Below are 14,805 nucleotides of genomic sequence, written 5' to 3'. Positions count from 1 at the left end.
ACTGACCCCTCACCTCACATTAATTAAACCCTAAAATATGTCCATTATGTAACCAAAACACCTGATTAATAAGTTAATATATACTTACATATACCTGATTAAGGGTAGTTGCTGAAAATATGATTCTTATGATAATCCTACTTCTGCTGAACTTCCTAATCAGTCAGACTTGGTAAGTACCATATACCAGTTTCGTTGTATGTCATCATGACCTCCTTTTATAAGAAGAAGGCAAAAAAAGAAAAATCATCGACCGCTTTTTATTGCAGGGCCTATAACAGGTAATAAATTCAAAAAGAGAAAAAGTTCTGCTTCTGGCATTGCATGCTCTTATCCAGCATGAACGTAATTTTAAGTAGGATATACTTCTGTGTTCAGCCAAAGCAAATCATCATGCTCATTAATGCATGAAGACAACTATAAAGTTCTGTCATGAAAAAAAATTGAAAAAAGGATAAAATTGTGGACAGAAAAATAAGGCCTGATCTTTTAAAATTGTTTTTTTATATTCTTAATGACGTTTCTTTCATGTTAGCTAGAAGCCACATCATATAAATACATAAATTGATATTATTTTCGTTATTACAATGTTGACGTTCATATTCATAGGTGACAATTTATAGAGTTTATAGAAGCTACATACTCTATTATATTATAATGAGTATAAACTCAAAAAAAGAGTCCAATCCCAAAAGACTAGCATGTTAAAAAAGAAAACTTTTCAAATTTATAAATCTCATAATACTCATGAGATTTCTCAACGTGGGACTCACAATATATGTGTTTGAAATCATAGATAAACCTTGAATTCAATGAAGAATCATTTCATATTTTTTTAATCTTTTATTTACTTTTCATCCTTCTTGTGGCCAACATTTATTTTACATTTCATTCGGCTGGCTTGTTATGCGTATATGCATGTACAGTTTTTAATTTTATTGTACCATCTATATGTATATATATGTATCAATATTCAATGCTAAATACATAGAGAATCTATAACATTGTTATCTTCAAGTCATGAACACCACAGTTTATATTCTTACAGAGAAAAGGGCAAAATTCATTTTAGACTTAATAAGATGCGAGGACCCTGTCAACTGTTTTTACTTTTTTCATAGCCACAACACAATAAAATAGTTTACTAGCATTATATAACATGATTTTGAGATACAGAAATGACAACAGTAAATATATTTTCATTTGAGAGTCTGGGGAGATGGAAGATGTTTGATCTTAAAATGAACAATAACCATGTTCTATTTTGTTTATTAAAAAAATGAGAATAGCGTATTGATATCGGTATAGAATATACAGAAAAGAGTAGTGCAAATTATTGTCTCTCTCAGCCCGACGCTAATAGCCTAATACACAAAACGGTTCTATCTAGTTTGGAAAGGAATACTCAAGAATTGGGGAATTGAAGGTGTAACTATTCACACATAAATAAACTATGCATGGAAGAGCATGTAACATTGAAATGGAAGTGAAGCACGCATAAATGCGCCGGGAAAAGAAGAAGATAAAGAAAACAAAGATGGCATAATACAAAAATTGAGAACTCTACTCCATCAGAAGAGAGCCGGCTCGTCTGGGATCTGTAACATTGATTTTCCAGTGCCCATCTGGAAATCCTTTCTTTCCAGCTTTTCTCCTTTCCCAATTCAACTCCGTCCGACGTCGCCTTGTCAGTCTACAGTAACTCTGCAACTTCTCATCCATTTCATCGTAGAGCCTCCACCACCTCCGGTGAGCCACATCGCTCGCATACACCCGTTGATCCTCCACATCCCAGTTACAGTCATAGTCCCTGTAACAATGCCACGGCTTCATCCCTAGATAGTGAATCGCATACAGCCTCGGCGGATCTGCCCCGAACATCCCGTTCTTTACGCTCGTTTCTAACGTCGTATTGGCCCAGAAATTCTTCAGGAAATTCACCCTCCTCGGCAATCTATGCCACCAGACGAAGATCTCGTTCAGGAACCCCTGGTCTCCTCCATTATAAGAAATGATGTCGTCCGTGCGGTCCATCAATACACGGAAGGTACAATTGGAAGGCTCGATGACCATTATGCCGGAGTTGAAGATGAACTGGTCGTTGCCGGTGGCGGACATTTGGGGGAAGTGGAAGAGGATGTCGAGGTTGCGCAGAACGATGATATCGGAGTCGATGAAGATGACCTTGTCGTAGTCGGTAAGCTGCCAGAGGCGGAACTTGCTGTAGTTGTACTCGTTGTAAGTGCGATTCGCGGCTTTGGGATTCCTGATCCGGGTGATGATCCGGATCTTCCAACCCGCATCGGCGAGGGCCTGGCGCTTGGGAGCGGAGATAGATTTGTCTATGAGGAGGATAAGGTCGCGTTTGGTTCCGGTTTGAAGAAGGCTTTGGGCTAGCGTTATTGCCCCGCAAACGTAGGATTCAGAAGAGTGGAGCACGGTGGCGTAGGCTTCGCGTTTCACTCTTGCTCCGCTCGCCACGCTTTTCCGAATCTTTGTCAAGTCATACACTTCGTCAATTCCTGAAATGAATATTATATTTCTAAATAAAAAATAAATCATTAATAATTTTTTTTAATTGTCTTCTAGGCTTATCTACTTTCTTCATTTGTTCCTTGGGTTATTCCCATTTTTATCCAATTCAGTACTTTTTAGTAACTGTAGTTGACATGGTAACAGAATTAGATTGATTTAGGCTTAAAAATGAAAAGACCATATTAAACAATCTAATAATTTAACGGATGATTGATTGATAGTCTCATAATTGATTTTGGGTTTGAGGATATAGTACTAGGGTGGGAATTGTCAAAACCGTGATTTAAATTTGTGATTGATTTTCTAATTGATTCCCAAACATAAGTTAAACATATTTTTCTAAAGATGAGCAAACCGTTAGTTAAGATAATAAGCTATATCATCCTTATATAGAGGATAACATAAGTTTGCATATGAAAAGTGTATTTATCACTTTAAAACTTTAACTTTAATGTTCCTGACTTGACAGATATTAGCTTTAAATCCAAAATAACTTGAACATACTTTGAGTTATAATAAAAAGAAAACATATTTTTCTAAGGAAGTGGGAGAACGTTTTGTTAAAACTTAAGCTAAAGGGCATTAGAACATGAAGAGAGCGTCGGTGAGTTGGTCTGAAGCAAACATCTCATTTCTGTTTGTATGGCATAAGAATCACGAAAACCATGTTTGCTTCTAAAAGAAACTAAATAATACTAAAAAAAAAATTAATATTAGTAATTGGTGGCTGCTCTGTAATGATGTTACTGTTGTACCATTAATTCATAAAGAATGCTCTATGATGAATAAATCATATAGTTGTTGCAATTGTCTGAAAATTCGATGTATCGACTTCAATTATAGTTGTCCTAAAATAGTCCGACTCCTTGATTATTCAATGTATCGATTTATTTTGAAAATTTTCTCTGTAGTTTAAATCATTGTACTTTTAAAAACTCATAATTACCAGCTATTTTTATTTATTGATTTTTAAAAAATAAATTAAAATCTGGACGACATAAAATATACTTTTTTATAAAAATACTAGTATACTGGAAGACTTTGCAAATTCTCAGCGAGAAAAATAAAAGAAGATGCCAAGAGTCCAGCCAAGCGCCTGTAGCTCAGTGGATAGAGCGTCTGTTTCCTAAGCAGAAAGTCGTAGGTTCGACCCCTACCTGGCGCGTATTGTGAGTACAAGGATTCTTTATGTTTTGGGCGCGTTTCTCTAATTACCTGAAGGAGAAAAAGTAAAAGAAAGGGAAGTTGAAATTGAGATGTGAAGGCTTACCTTGTTCCCAGAGGGGCAGGGCCAACTTACAGGAACCAACAGGCAATGACATTTTGTTCTCTCCAGCCTCTTCACCTCTGCTTCATAATACCACCAGTCACCTTCCTGCGTCACCAAATCGTCACATCGAAACAGCTCCATCATTGGCCTACATTTGCTCCAGAATACCACCTTCGTCTTCCAATCCCAGTCCTTTTTCCCTTTCTTCACTGCCAGATTTGCTGCTATCAGATGAACTTGCAGTCGAAACACGTTCCTTGCCCATCCCTCCTCTGGATACTTGCATGGCAATTTAGCCACGATCACGTCCATGTTTTCGTACGCTTCGAACTCCGGCATCGGTATCTCCGGGCACGACGGAACATCGCTCTCTTCTTCCTCGTCTATCCACTCAGGGAACAGATCTGTCCAGTTGAACATCTGGGATACCCTGTCGTAATAAACATGTATTACTTCTCCCTTTGATCTCCAATCCTCCACATCATCTTCTTCCATGTTCACCATTCCTATCTTCATCCCTTTCCCCATTTCTCCAAAGAAGTTTGGTACCTCCACCTTACTCGCAATACCCTTCGGCTTCCGTGAATTTACCTGAGGCCGCTCCAACACTGCTTTCATTTTAATGCTATTTTCTGCCTAGAATTTTCACAGCACAATGACCCATCAGAGAACACGTTTCTTATGTTTGCCAAACAAACGGAGGACACAGAATTAAAGAAGAAGGTTGAAGACTCAATCATATATTACGCGGTTTCCGAATAAAGAGAATATCCACAAGATAGTAAACAGTTGTATCTAAATGTTGTCGGAAGCGAAGAGACCCATCAAAGCAGGCTCACCTTACCTTATGATGGCATTCACGCAAGGAACACCTCACGACAGAGGCTGCATTATCAAAGTAGATTGAAGAAGATGGCCGAAGAAGAAAGGCTGCGTAGGCGATCAGAAAGAAGGCAAGGAAAACCAAGTTGATTCTGATGACTAACGCTTTCGATGGTGTGCTCTTCACCATCTTTTGGAGGGCCGAACTTTCCATCCCTTTGAGTAATTTTTGCAATGCCTGGGACGGGGACTAATGTATATATCTGAATAGTTTTCCAACTTTTCAAGTTTAAAAGCAGTAGTTCAGCATGATGATTAAAATAAGAAGGAAGGATTTAGAGGTAGTTGTTAGAGAATTAGAGCCAACCTTTAAGCAATGCGGACCATTTATATATCTCCATGTGTCTTCCCTTCTTCTGGAAATCCTTATAAAATTACCAAAATATCCTCATGTTTTCCGCTTCTTGGCTTCATTAATTTGGCCCGACCAACCAGTTTCAACGAATGGGAGCTCAGTTCAGATCTGAGAAATAACAGGGAAGGGCAGAAAAGTAAAAGCAGAAGATAAATAACCGATTAAGATCGGTGTTAAGGGCAGGTAAGCCGGCACGCCCAACAACTATTTGGTTGGGACGTCAACTTCTAACATGCAAAGGAAGGATACTTGCATTCCATACTGAATGGCGAGGCTCCACCAATTCCCGATAGACGATAATAAGTCCTTTTTTAAAGTTCATCCTGTTCATTATTTAAATAAAATAAGTTTGAGGGTTGCGCGTCAGCATTCAAGAAGTTGTCAAAATGCTTGCATTACATGTTTTGCACGAACACAGCCCACAAGAAAGGTAAACCATCACATATCTCTGATAGCAAAGCCATCCTTCCTTGCGATGATTAGACTAACTGAGAAAGGGGCCAACATAAAAAAGAGCTGAGGACTATAAGCCTACGAGGAGATTGGTGCGAGAGTAGGTCAACCATGACTTTTAGTAGTTTGGTGAAATCACCTAGGTGCTGAACCCATTATTCTGACAATAGCTGCCTTTCCGGGGGCATGAAAAATGCCAGATAACAGCAACGACAACAATGGTAAACACAAAATTTAAGTCTTCAAAACAAAATGTACATCAATATCACCATCATCCCTGAGTCTATTCAACTATAATTCAAGGTCTAAGGTACAGCTGTTTCGGAAATAAATATTGAGCTATACATATACGAGTAGAAGCTAGAAGCACCTTTCATAGATGAAATACATAATACACACAATGTAAGCATTCTTGCGACCTCTTATTGAAATGGATGTTAGCAGTATGCTCGCTCACATACACAAATATCTTGTATTCCGAGAATCTCTGCATCAGAAAGACTTTCTTTTAGGAAATGAGAGTAGAAGAACGCAACAATTGATGGGAAGAGAGAGGTCCAGCCATCTTACCCGCTGAAAGGTGAGAACAAAAACACCCAATTTGCTCGGGAAACAACATAAAACTTTGGTTAGCTTAAGTTGCACCCTGGATTCAAGCAGTAATTTCTTGTATATGTTGAGAATAGCTTTTTCCGGGAGGAACAAAAATCAAATCTTCCCACCCAGAATTCCTTTCACTCATCTGCATTGGAGAGGTTAAAAACTTGGTAAGACTCAAATTATTTCATAAAATTTAAGAAACTTAATTGTTGCCAGACAAAGTACCTCCATTTTTTTCAGTACATCTTCCAAGCTGCCAACCTATTAAAAGAAAAGGGAAAATACACTTCAAATGAATGATAAAAAAAAACACACACACACACACACAACTGAAATAGCCGCTGTAAAAAATCTACTACACCAAGTTAATTCCCGTAGACATCAATTTTTTCTCCCGCAAGGTCTGATTTCAGCTCTATCAAATTGCTGGAAAATTATACTTTTGGAAAACACAATTCTCATGATGTATCTGTAATGCGCGATTCATTGGGTAGGGGCTCATTCACTTGCCAAAACACCATATAAGTATTGTTAGAAAGTATAGTTTGATATATATTACTTTGTTTAGTCGGCTAATCCAGAGATTCCCAAAAAAAAAAAAAAAGAAGGGGGAAAAAAAAAAAGGCTCCAACCTGATCCCAATTCAGCAACCAATTGGATTGGGATACTTGGGCTAAACCTAATTATCAATATGACCAAGGGCATATCACCGATTACAAAAGTGCGATGTATGTACATGAATGCTTGTGTGCATGGTTATGATAGAACATCTACGATCAAGGGAAGAAGATTGGGGAATAAAAGTAAAGATCAAATGGCACATCATGATGATCAAATCCAAGAAAGAACCCCAAGGCTAAATTTTATTCAAGACGGTTAAAGATGCAGAATCAGCTTCTTCTCTTTTTTTTTTTTAATTCTTTAAGCAATGTGAATAAACCATTCCACTTTTTCAAAGATAAAATTTGTACGGACTTGTGATGATGATAAAAAAACATGATGCAAATTTTGTCAGCATGCTAGAAAATCATGTCAATCATTTCTTAGAATTAATTTAATAACTATTTCCAAGCTTCTGATAGTCTAACATACTCATTACTCAAGGAAACAAGGAAGTGGAAAGGCAGAATTTATACCATAATATGCTGAGAAATTCCTGGTCCTCTAGATGCCCTAGACACCTTAGATAGCTCCTTCTCAATATCTTCCTGTACGGTTAATCAGTAAGAGACAACATCTGTATGATAAAATTCCATAAACCCACGTACCAATTAATGTCAAAACAATTTAAGCGAATCCATAAAGAGATTAATGGGTGAAAAAAAACCTTTGAGAAGTATACAGGACAGTATCGCTTGTTCTTCTTCTTCACAACCAAAAGATCAGACTGTAAGAGTGCAAGGATATTCGTCAAATAAGCAAAAGGGTTTATTAAGAACCACTAAAGAGTACAGATTTAGTTACTAAAAGGATACTATGCGTTTTAGAGGTTATTGGATGGGAAAAATATACCAATTACATGCTATAGGTGGGCTAAAGTTAATTAGCTAACTAGAGGCTGAGTGGAATGAAGATGCATTGGAATCATTAGTGATACAATTGTGTGCGCGCGCACGCGTGTGTGAGAGAGAGAGAGAGAGAGAGAGATGCTCACTTGTATTATATATGCATTATAAACATCACACCATTCCCTCTTTTTCTCCAATTCAGGAGAAACAATTTTTTTTCCAAACAAAAAGACGCCAACCATATGATGCAAGAAGAGAGTGTAGGCTTTTTTACTTTGTAAATATAAACAATCTTACACTATATTTGCACCAATATAACTATGTTTAGAGATCTTAAATTTAACAAGATAATATACCTGAAAAACAGGAACTCCATCAAAACCACTTTTACTGGCTGCTCTCAGCTGTTAAAGATGAAGAACACTATGAGACACAAACTTAAGCTCAGCAATCCAAGACTAAACTTATAATTTCTTCAAGTACAATTGAGTATTAATTGTGTGACAGCGCCAACTAACATGAAGATTGGAAGCTTATCAGATTGAAGCTTCTTTATTCTTATAATTTATATTCTTGTCAATTGGCTTTACTTTAAAGTATTGTTACTGTCTGTGAATAAAAATACAGGTGAGGGCTCATGGATCAGAGTGAGTGAAACTTGTACAATAATCATAGAGATTCTGACCTCTAAAGCATTCTTTATCTGAACAGGATCTGGCAGAAATCGGAATGCGATGCCTTCAACCTTCAACATATATACCTACATGGCAAAAAAGTATACCATTATGTAAAAAGAGGCTTGAAAAGGTAATAACCATTAGAAGGCGCATTTCACTTGTAGTGACTGGCATGGGGTCCCCTGTTTAGAAGGGAGGACCTCTAAAAACTAGACATAAGTTCATGGGCGCATAAAGCATAAACCACAGGTATATGTTCAAAGAACATGACTAATTGGTTACGAGTAAATATATTAAATAGGAAAAAGGATAAATTACTCTAGCTCCCCTCAGAGATGCCTCATACAACACTCCCCCTTTATTATAAAAAGATTAACTAATTCTCCTGAAGCCAAAGTATGAGCATAATATCCTCAATAATAATATTGATTTCTTTGATTAAAAATGTAATGCTCTTGAAACAATATTTTGGTTTACCTTTATTGTTAATGTTATATATTTTGTATTGGGAACCATAAAGTTAATTTACTCTAAATTTTTGAAACAGATTGTCTTTACATCGGTCAATAACATCTTTACCACTTGCTATATAATGTATTAATACGATATTTTGGTTAAAAAAAAAAAGAAAGTGCAATCGCAACATGTTTGGTGCTTGGAGATGTATAATGCATTTTTTAATTTCAAGCATGGGAGTTTAGATTTTCAAAGTAGTTTGGTGAGACTCAATGCTTAACGTATAAACAAACTGTACCCCTAGCGTCAACACAATAATCCAGGCATGAGGAATCCCTTATATGCCTTTGAGACTTTCCAACTAAGAACAGTAATTGATGCAAATGTCGAATATAGTGTGGCTGCTGAACATGGTCTCTTAAAAATAAAATGTTATACCAGAAGTGGTACAGTATTGACAGTAAAAAAAATGCCACTAAGCTAATGCATTCGGAATCTAATTGCAACAAGTAAAATGCTCTATCATACAGATACCCTGGGAAGTCATGTTTACAGATGACTTACTAGCTCTAACCCAATCTAAAAGTAATCAGCATAGTGAAGTAACCAGTATCCTACAACTCTGCAAAGCAATCTACTGTGGAAATTTTGCTTAATACGACTGACTCACAAAAGCATAATTGGCACGAGATAGATATGACAGTGAGATGACCTGGTCAAGAGTTATGGGGACAACCCTAGGCTGGCCTCGCAGGTCTCTTTTCCGCGACCGAACCTTAAAAACCGAGCAACAAGTTAGCATGCAAAAGAACGGGTCTTGGAATAAACAGAGTAGTGTGTGCATGACTCCAGTTTCGAATCATAAATGCAGAAGACAAATTCAACAGAAAGGCGACCCTTCATACAGCAGAATGCAGATGCAACGAATTCTTAAGGCAAGAAAAGATAATAGCATTTCCACTCAGCAAGGAAGAACTTTGCATAAGCGTTTCCCATTTAATATTTCAATGGAAAAAGAAAAAAGGAAGATACAAACTTGCGCAAGAAAAGCTTCAGCGTCCTCCTGGCGAAAGCAGAGCAATCCAATAGACTTGGCTCCATCAGGATCAGAAATTAGAACAAACTCATTGTTGGAATTGCTAACTGTGTAGACAGATGTGCCGGAAAGGGACTTAGCGACGTGGTCTGAACTCAGAGTAGCAGCGAGGGCGTGTTTGGTGTGTGCCAGAGAGGCGAAGGGAGGCGGGAACGCCAGGGAAATAGAAGGTCGCGGCCAACTGCCAGCGAGCCGCTTGGTTTCTTCGAATCGGCTCGAAAGCTCAGCGCCTAGACGGACAAAGTGCTGATGGATGAAGGTGGAAAACGATAGGAGAGGGCTCGTTGAGGACTCCATGTTCAAGCTTGAAGACATGGAAGTCTGGAACGCCAGAGAGTGCAAGCAGCCCCTGTCTTGCCTCCTCCGCCCGGTGCTAGATTGCTTTTGGATAGCTTGGGTCGAAATGAGTCCGGCCCGCGTCACGTGTTCCATTGAATGAGAATGTTCAGAAAGGGCCAATACGGGCCACCAAAGATTGGGCCTTGATGTTCTTTTCTCTCTCTCTCTCTCTCTTTGCCAAACAAAAATATACCAATTTACATTGAGTTTTGAATTTTGACCAAACCAAATCCGATGTTATGCTTTTCTTGCAACAGTCTTCTCCATCCGTAAATTCTAAACTCCATGCTTTGCTTGAAGGAAAACCAAATCGCCTGAACCGATTGCTTTGTCGAGTCTCACATTCATGCACCAACTTCCTAGCAAGGGCAGGGGCCCGGCTTCTGTCTGGGGGTAACCCTCGCTATTCTCGTAAGGGCACCTTAGCTTTAGTAGGCCCTATTGTTTTTTTTTTTTTAATTTAATGTAAATGCCCCAATGTTTTCAATGTAATGGGAAGGGCATCTTTTTCCTTGACCACAAAAATAAAAAGAAGGGCATCCTTTTCAACATACATGCACGGGACAGGGGGAGCCGCGTCTCGTGAATAATTCCTCAGATGATCTTATATTAGATTTTCGGCAAAATCAAAGTTATCCACATTAGATACGAGGGAAATATTTTCTAAAGAAATTCGATTTTTCTTAATTTAAAAATTCTGACCATGCTTACTGTTTAAATATTTTAAAAAGACAATAAAATAAAAAAATTTCTTTAAATTAAAGATTACCGTTAAAAAAAAATGAAGGGCGTGTCTTTTAAAATGATAAGAAGCTTTTTTTTTTAAAGGGAGTTGTAAGCTAGCTAGTTTGACCATGCTATAAATTACACGGTTAATTCATCTAAAATGATAAGAAGCTTCTTTTATGTATTTCCCCTCTGGCCTACGATTATATTCTAGTTGTTTATAATATCAGTATAGTATATGGGATGGCGATGGGACTATGATTCTGTGGAATGCCATATAAATAGGAAAGACGTTTATGGGAAGCAGGTAGCAACGCAAAGGAGGAAGGGAGGGAGAGGGAGTAGAACGAAAAAGAATATGGCGTTCATAGAACGCAGTATGGCGAGCGATGGGAAGAGAGTGATGAGTCTGGAGGAGTTCAAGCGGTGGCTCAGGAGATTTGATTCTAACGGCGACGGCAGAATCAGCTGTTCTGAACTGAGAGAGGCCGTGCGCCTGAGCAGAGGGCGTTTTGCTTCCTGGAAGAGCAAAAGAGGCGTCAAAGCGGCAGACACAAATCGCAATGGTTTCATTGACGACAACGAATTCAGAAATCTTACCCACTTTGCTGATAAGTACTTGAACATTAGAATTACTGATTAACTTCTGAACTTTCCTTCTTTCTTTCCATGCTTTTGCTTTCGGGCCGTCTGTCCTTCTCATCAGGAAGTCTCTGGGATCTGGTTAGTTGAAAATAGATCCGGTGAATCAGAGGCACTTCTTATAATATTATTATTAAAAGGTCCTTACAGACAAGGATTGGTCCTTATAGTTTGTCTTTATTTTGTTTTTGATCTTAAGTTTTAAACCGAAGTTTTTGGTCTCTCAATTTGTTCCATTTAAAACTATTAGTTCGATCTTCTAATTTAAAAAGGATTTAGTGCTTGTGTTAACAGTGTTAATAATGCTGATGTGTCGTTAACACGGTTAGTTCTCAAATATATATATATATAAAAGAACTAGTCTTCTCAAATACATTTTTGAAAACTAGTCTTTGATCGAATACATATTTAGGCTGCTCCCTATGTTTTGTTAAATTATCTTTCTTTGAACTATTTTTCTCTAATATATATTGGAGGACTGGTCCTCTTGAATATATATTCGAGAACTGGTCTTTGGTTTTCTCAAGTACATATTCAGGCCGCTCCCTATATTTTGTTAAGTTACCTTTCTCTGAACTGTATTTTTCTAATATATATTCGAGAACTGGTCTTTAGTCTTCTCAAGTATATATTTTGGGCTGCTCCTTACGTTTTGCTCAATTACTTTTCTTTGAACTGTTTTTCTCAAATACATATTCAAAAACTAACGATATTATAGACATCATTGACACCATTAACACAAGCATCAAATCCTTTTTAAGTTAGAGGAACTAACAGTTTTAAACGAAGCAAACTTGAGAAGCCAAAAGCTCCAATTTGAAACTTCAAGTACCAAAAGCAAAATGAAGGCAAATTATAAGGACCAATCATTATATTAACCCTTATTAAAATATGATATAAAAGATTATAAATAATATCTATGATCGATATCTCCTTGTTAATTGATATGGTAAGAAAAATATACTTATTCTAATTTTGTAGCAGTTAAATTACATGCTTCACGTACATATTCACATGCCCCGCTGGCTCAAGATACGTAAACGTGTTTATTTAGGCGAAAAACGTTTTAAATACCGAGCAAATATGTTCAGAACCCTATGATTTAATCCTTCAATCGATAATCTTGTAAACTCACTTCTAATAATAATTAAATCAATATAGAAAAAGCAATAAATTATTATTTAGTAATCTTTTGCACTCCTTCGTGAAGCAACATTTTCGTAACTTTGAAATAAGTTGAGTTTCATGAAATTCAGCTATTCAAATCTCAAATGTCCTATTAACAAGGGTTGGTTCAGTTAGTAAGAGTCAGCTCATAATTTATAAATTTGTAAGTTCGAATCCTGCTGTCGATTTAAGAACCTTGTTAGTGAGCGATCTGTAAATATATTTGTAAACGCTATATGAGTCTGGAGGCGTGCATTGACCCTGGTGAGCTCCCAGGACCAACTGACCTAAACTTTTATTGTACCCAAAAAAAAAAAATCTCAAGTGTCCTACACTGCTTTATGTCCACGTACCTCTGCCTTCTCACGCTTCTTCTGCCCATAAACATCTGGCTCCACCCTCCGATGTACGATGACAGAGACCACCATTTTCTCCATCCCATCTTCACGATCTCAACCACCATCAGAGTTGGGCCTTCGGCGTCGTAACTCCTTCACTCTTCGCACCTTCACCTTTGTTCTTTAATTCCACCTCTTCGTTCTTCTTTCGCTGTATTTCTTTTTTCTCCGTTCACCTTGGTTGGACATCATTATTATGGTTTGGGTATGTGAAATTAACTATTATACTACCTCTAGTAATGAGAACTGGTTGACTAATTTAAGTATATTAAGAAAATTAGTCAAGTTGATTATTTGTAATAAGTAGATTTTGTCTTTTCTAAAATACCCTTAGTAATCATGTGTATTAACTTGAATTATCATTTGATATAACCTTTAATATGTGCAACTACAAAGACTGCTTTTAAAAAAATAAATAAATATAAAAAATAAAGTGAATAAATAGTACTTTCGCTTCTTCTTATGCTTATCAAAAGGCTAAAACTTTTCTAAACTAATTAGACTCACATATAGATAATCTCTTTAACATTTAAAAGTTAATAATGCATTTCCTGTAAACTTTTGAATCTACGCAACTAATCTCAAATTATTATTTGAAAAAAAATACTAAATTTATACCATCCACTATTTCATATATAATTAGCTAGGGGGTCAAACTAAAGCAAAATACTTTTTCTAGGTAGGTGTGATCCATTGGACATATATCCAATTTTTAAATTTTTTTGGATTCCATAGAATTTTTTTTTACTGTTCTGAGTGGTATCAAGATGTAGCTGTGTCGGGATAGGAAGTTATTACACATATCATCTTCATATAAACAAATCTTTGAAATCCAATTCCATTTCATTTATTTTTCTCATTCTGATTTCATTTCCTATTCAACTTCTATCATGCCAAACAGGCAAAAGTAAAAATGATGAATTGCAATTCATGCATCATTTTGCAGGAAAGTCGCCATGCCCAACAAGTCATGCCATCACCAGTGGAAATGTTACTATGCTGTCTGAAGTCAGAGTAAAATTAGGAAATTGCCTAAGCTCCTTTGCAGAATTGAAGCCACGTTCTTCATTATTATTCGCCTTGAATGATGGGCATGCATCACGTTGTGCTATATTATTCTTTCTTCTAGATGCCTTCTTTCTCGAGAAACAAAAGAAAGAGAAAACCTTAATTAATTCTCAGTTGGAGGTTGTTATTTCTGACAAGAAAGGTTTGGTAGAACAAAGAGGTGAAAGAAAAACGACAGCAAGTCATGTAAGGATAGTGGCAATATGGAACGGATATTGCCTTCATCCACCAATTCTTTTTTTCCTTTATTTTTTCCCTCAAAGAAGCAACAAAAGGAATATAGTTGATGGAAACCCTGGTGGTTGGTTTGCTAGGAAAAGACAAAACACTTGACACATGTATAAATCTTAATATAAAATAAAATACTCATGGGAAGCCTAATTCTGAAGAGTAGTTGTTACAAATGACATTTTATTTGTCATTATTTACGGTAAAAAGTATTAATTACTCATCATGCATACTTAACATTTCATTCTGTTATATATTGAAAAGTAATTTTCATTATTAAACTTGTAGTTGTTATTAGTCATAATTAAAAATATTGTTATATGAAATTTGTCATTAAGTTCCATTGCAGTATAATTTTAAATTATAAAAAATATGATAATTTGACAGGAAAAATTAATATATCTA

The 14,805-nt window shown here is 36.6% G+C and overlaps 3 protein-coding genes and 1 non-coding gene across 4 annotated transcripts; 2 read left to right on the top strand and 2 right to left on the bottom strand.

Moving 5' to 3' along the window:
* Nucleotides 1–1,291: 1,291 nt before the first annotated feature.
* LOC114761598 (UDP-glucuronate:xylan alpha-glucuronosyltransferase 2) lies at nucleotides 1,292–4,988 on the bottom strand. The gene is given in 4 exon segments (XM_028951008.1): nucleotides 1,292–2,522; nucleotides 3,806–3,860; nucleotides 3,863–4,441; nucleotides 4,650–4,988. Coding segments are annotated over 4 exon segments (1,785 nt in total). The 5' UTR covers nucleotides 4,842–4,988; the 3' UTR covers nucleotides 1,292–1,563.
* Nucleotides 3,628–3,700, top strand: TRNAR-CCU (transfer RNA arginine (anticodon CCU)). Its single transcript has one exon. It is a non-coding gene; the product is annotated as a tRNA-Arg (tRNA).
* A 724-nt stretch (nucleotides 4,989–5,712) lies between the features above and the next one.
* Nucleotides 5,713–10,210, bottom strand: LOC114761549 (protein TIC 22, chloroplastic). Its single transcript, XM_028950943.1, has 9 exons — nucleotides 9,773–10,210; nucleotides 9,449–9,511; nucleotides 8,289–8,363; nucleotides 7,960–8,007; nucleotides 7,423–7,482; nucleotides 7,232–7,303; nucleotides 6,321–6,356; nucleotides 6,066–6,237; nucleotides 5,713–5,982 (listed from the first exon to the last, which is right to left on the bottom strand). Exons 1-8 carry the CDS (start codon nucleotides 10,145–10,147, stop codon nucleotides 6,148–6,150), a joined length of 819 nt encoding a protein of 272 aa, XP_028806776.1. The 5' UTR covers nucleotides 10,148–10,210; the 3' UTR covers nucleotides 5,713–5,982; nucleotides 6,066–6,147.
* A 925-nt stretch (nucleotides 10,211–11,135) lies between these two features.
* Nucleotides 11,136–11,540, top strand: LOC114761595 (probable calcium-binding protein CML23). The gene has a single exon (XM_028951007.1). The coding sequence runs from the start codon at nucleotides 11,136–11,138 to the stop codon at nucleotides 11,538–11,540; it is 405 nt and encodes a 134-aa protein (XP_028806840.1).
* Nucleotides 11,541–14,805: the final 3,265 nt, after the last annotated feature.

The sequence above is a fragment of the Neltuma alba genome, unplaced genomic scaffold, assembly GCF_004799145.2.
Source record: "Neltuma alba isolate B1F8T4 unplaced genomic scaffold, ASM479914v2 tig00011126_pilon, whole genome shotgun sequence".
In the NCBI taxonomy this organism is placed as follows: Eukaryota; Viridiplantae; Streptophyta; class Magnoliopsida; order Fabales; family Fabaceae; genus Neltuma; species Neltuma alba.
The sequence above is the reverse complement of the archived record's forward strand: the minus strand, read 5'-3'. Positions and strand labels throughout refer to the sequence as shown.

Excerpts from the sequence above, each read along its gene's own strand:
- LOC114761549 (XM_028950943.1), bottom strand. The coding sequence starts at position 10,147 with ATGTCTTCAAGCTTGAACATGGAGTCCTCAACGAGCCCTCTCCTATCG. Across the intron at positions 8,364-9,448 it reads TCCCCATAACTCTTGACCAG|GTATATATGTTGAAGGTTGA; the intron begins GTCATCTCACTG and ends TTTGCCATGTAG. Across the intron at positions 6,357-7,231 it reads GAATTTCTCAGCATATTATG|GTTGGCAGCTTGGAAGATGT; the intron begins GTATAAATTCTG and ends TTCTTTTAATAG.
- LOC114761595 (XM_028951007.1), top strand. The coding sequence starts at position 11,136 with ATGGGATGGCGATGGGACTATGATTCTGTGGAATGCCATATAAATAGG.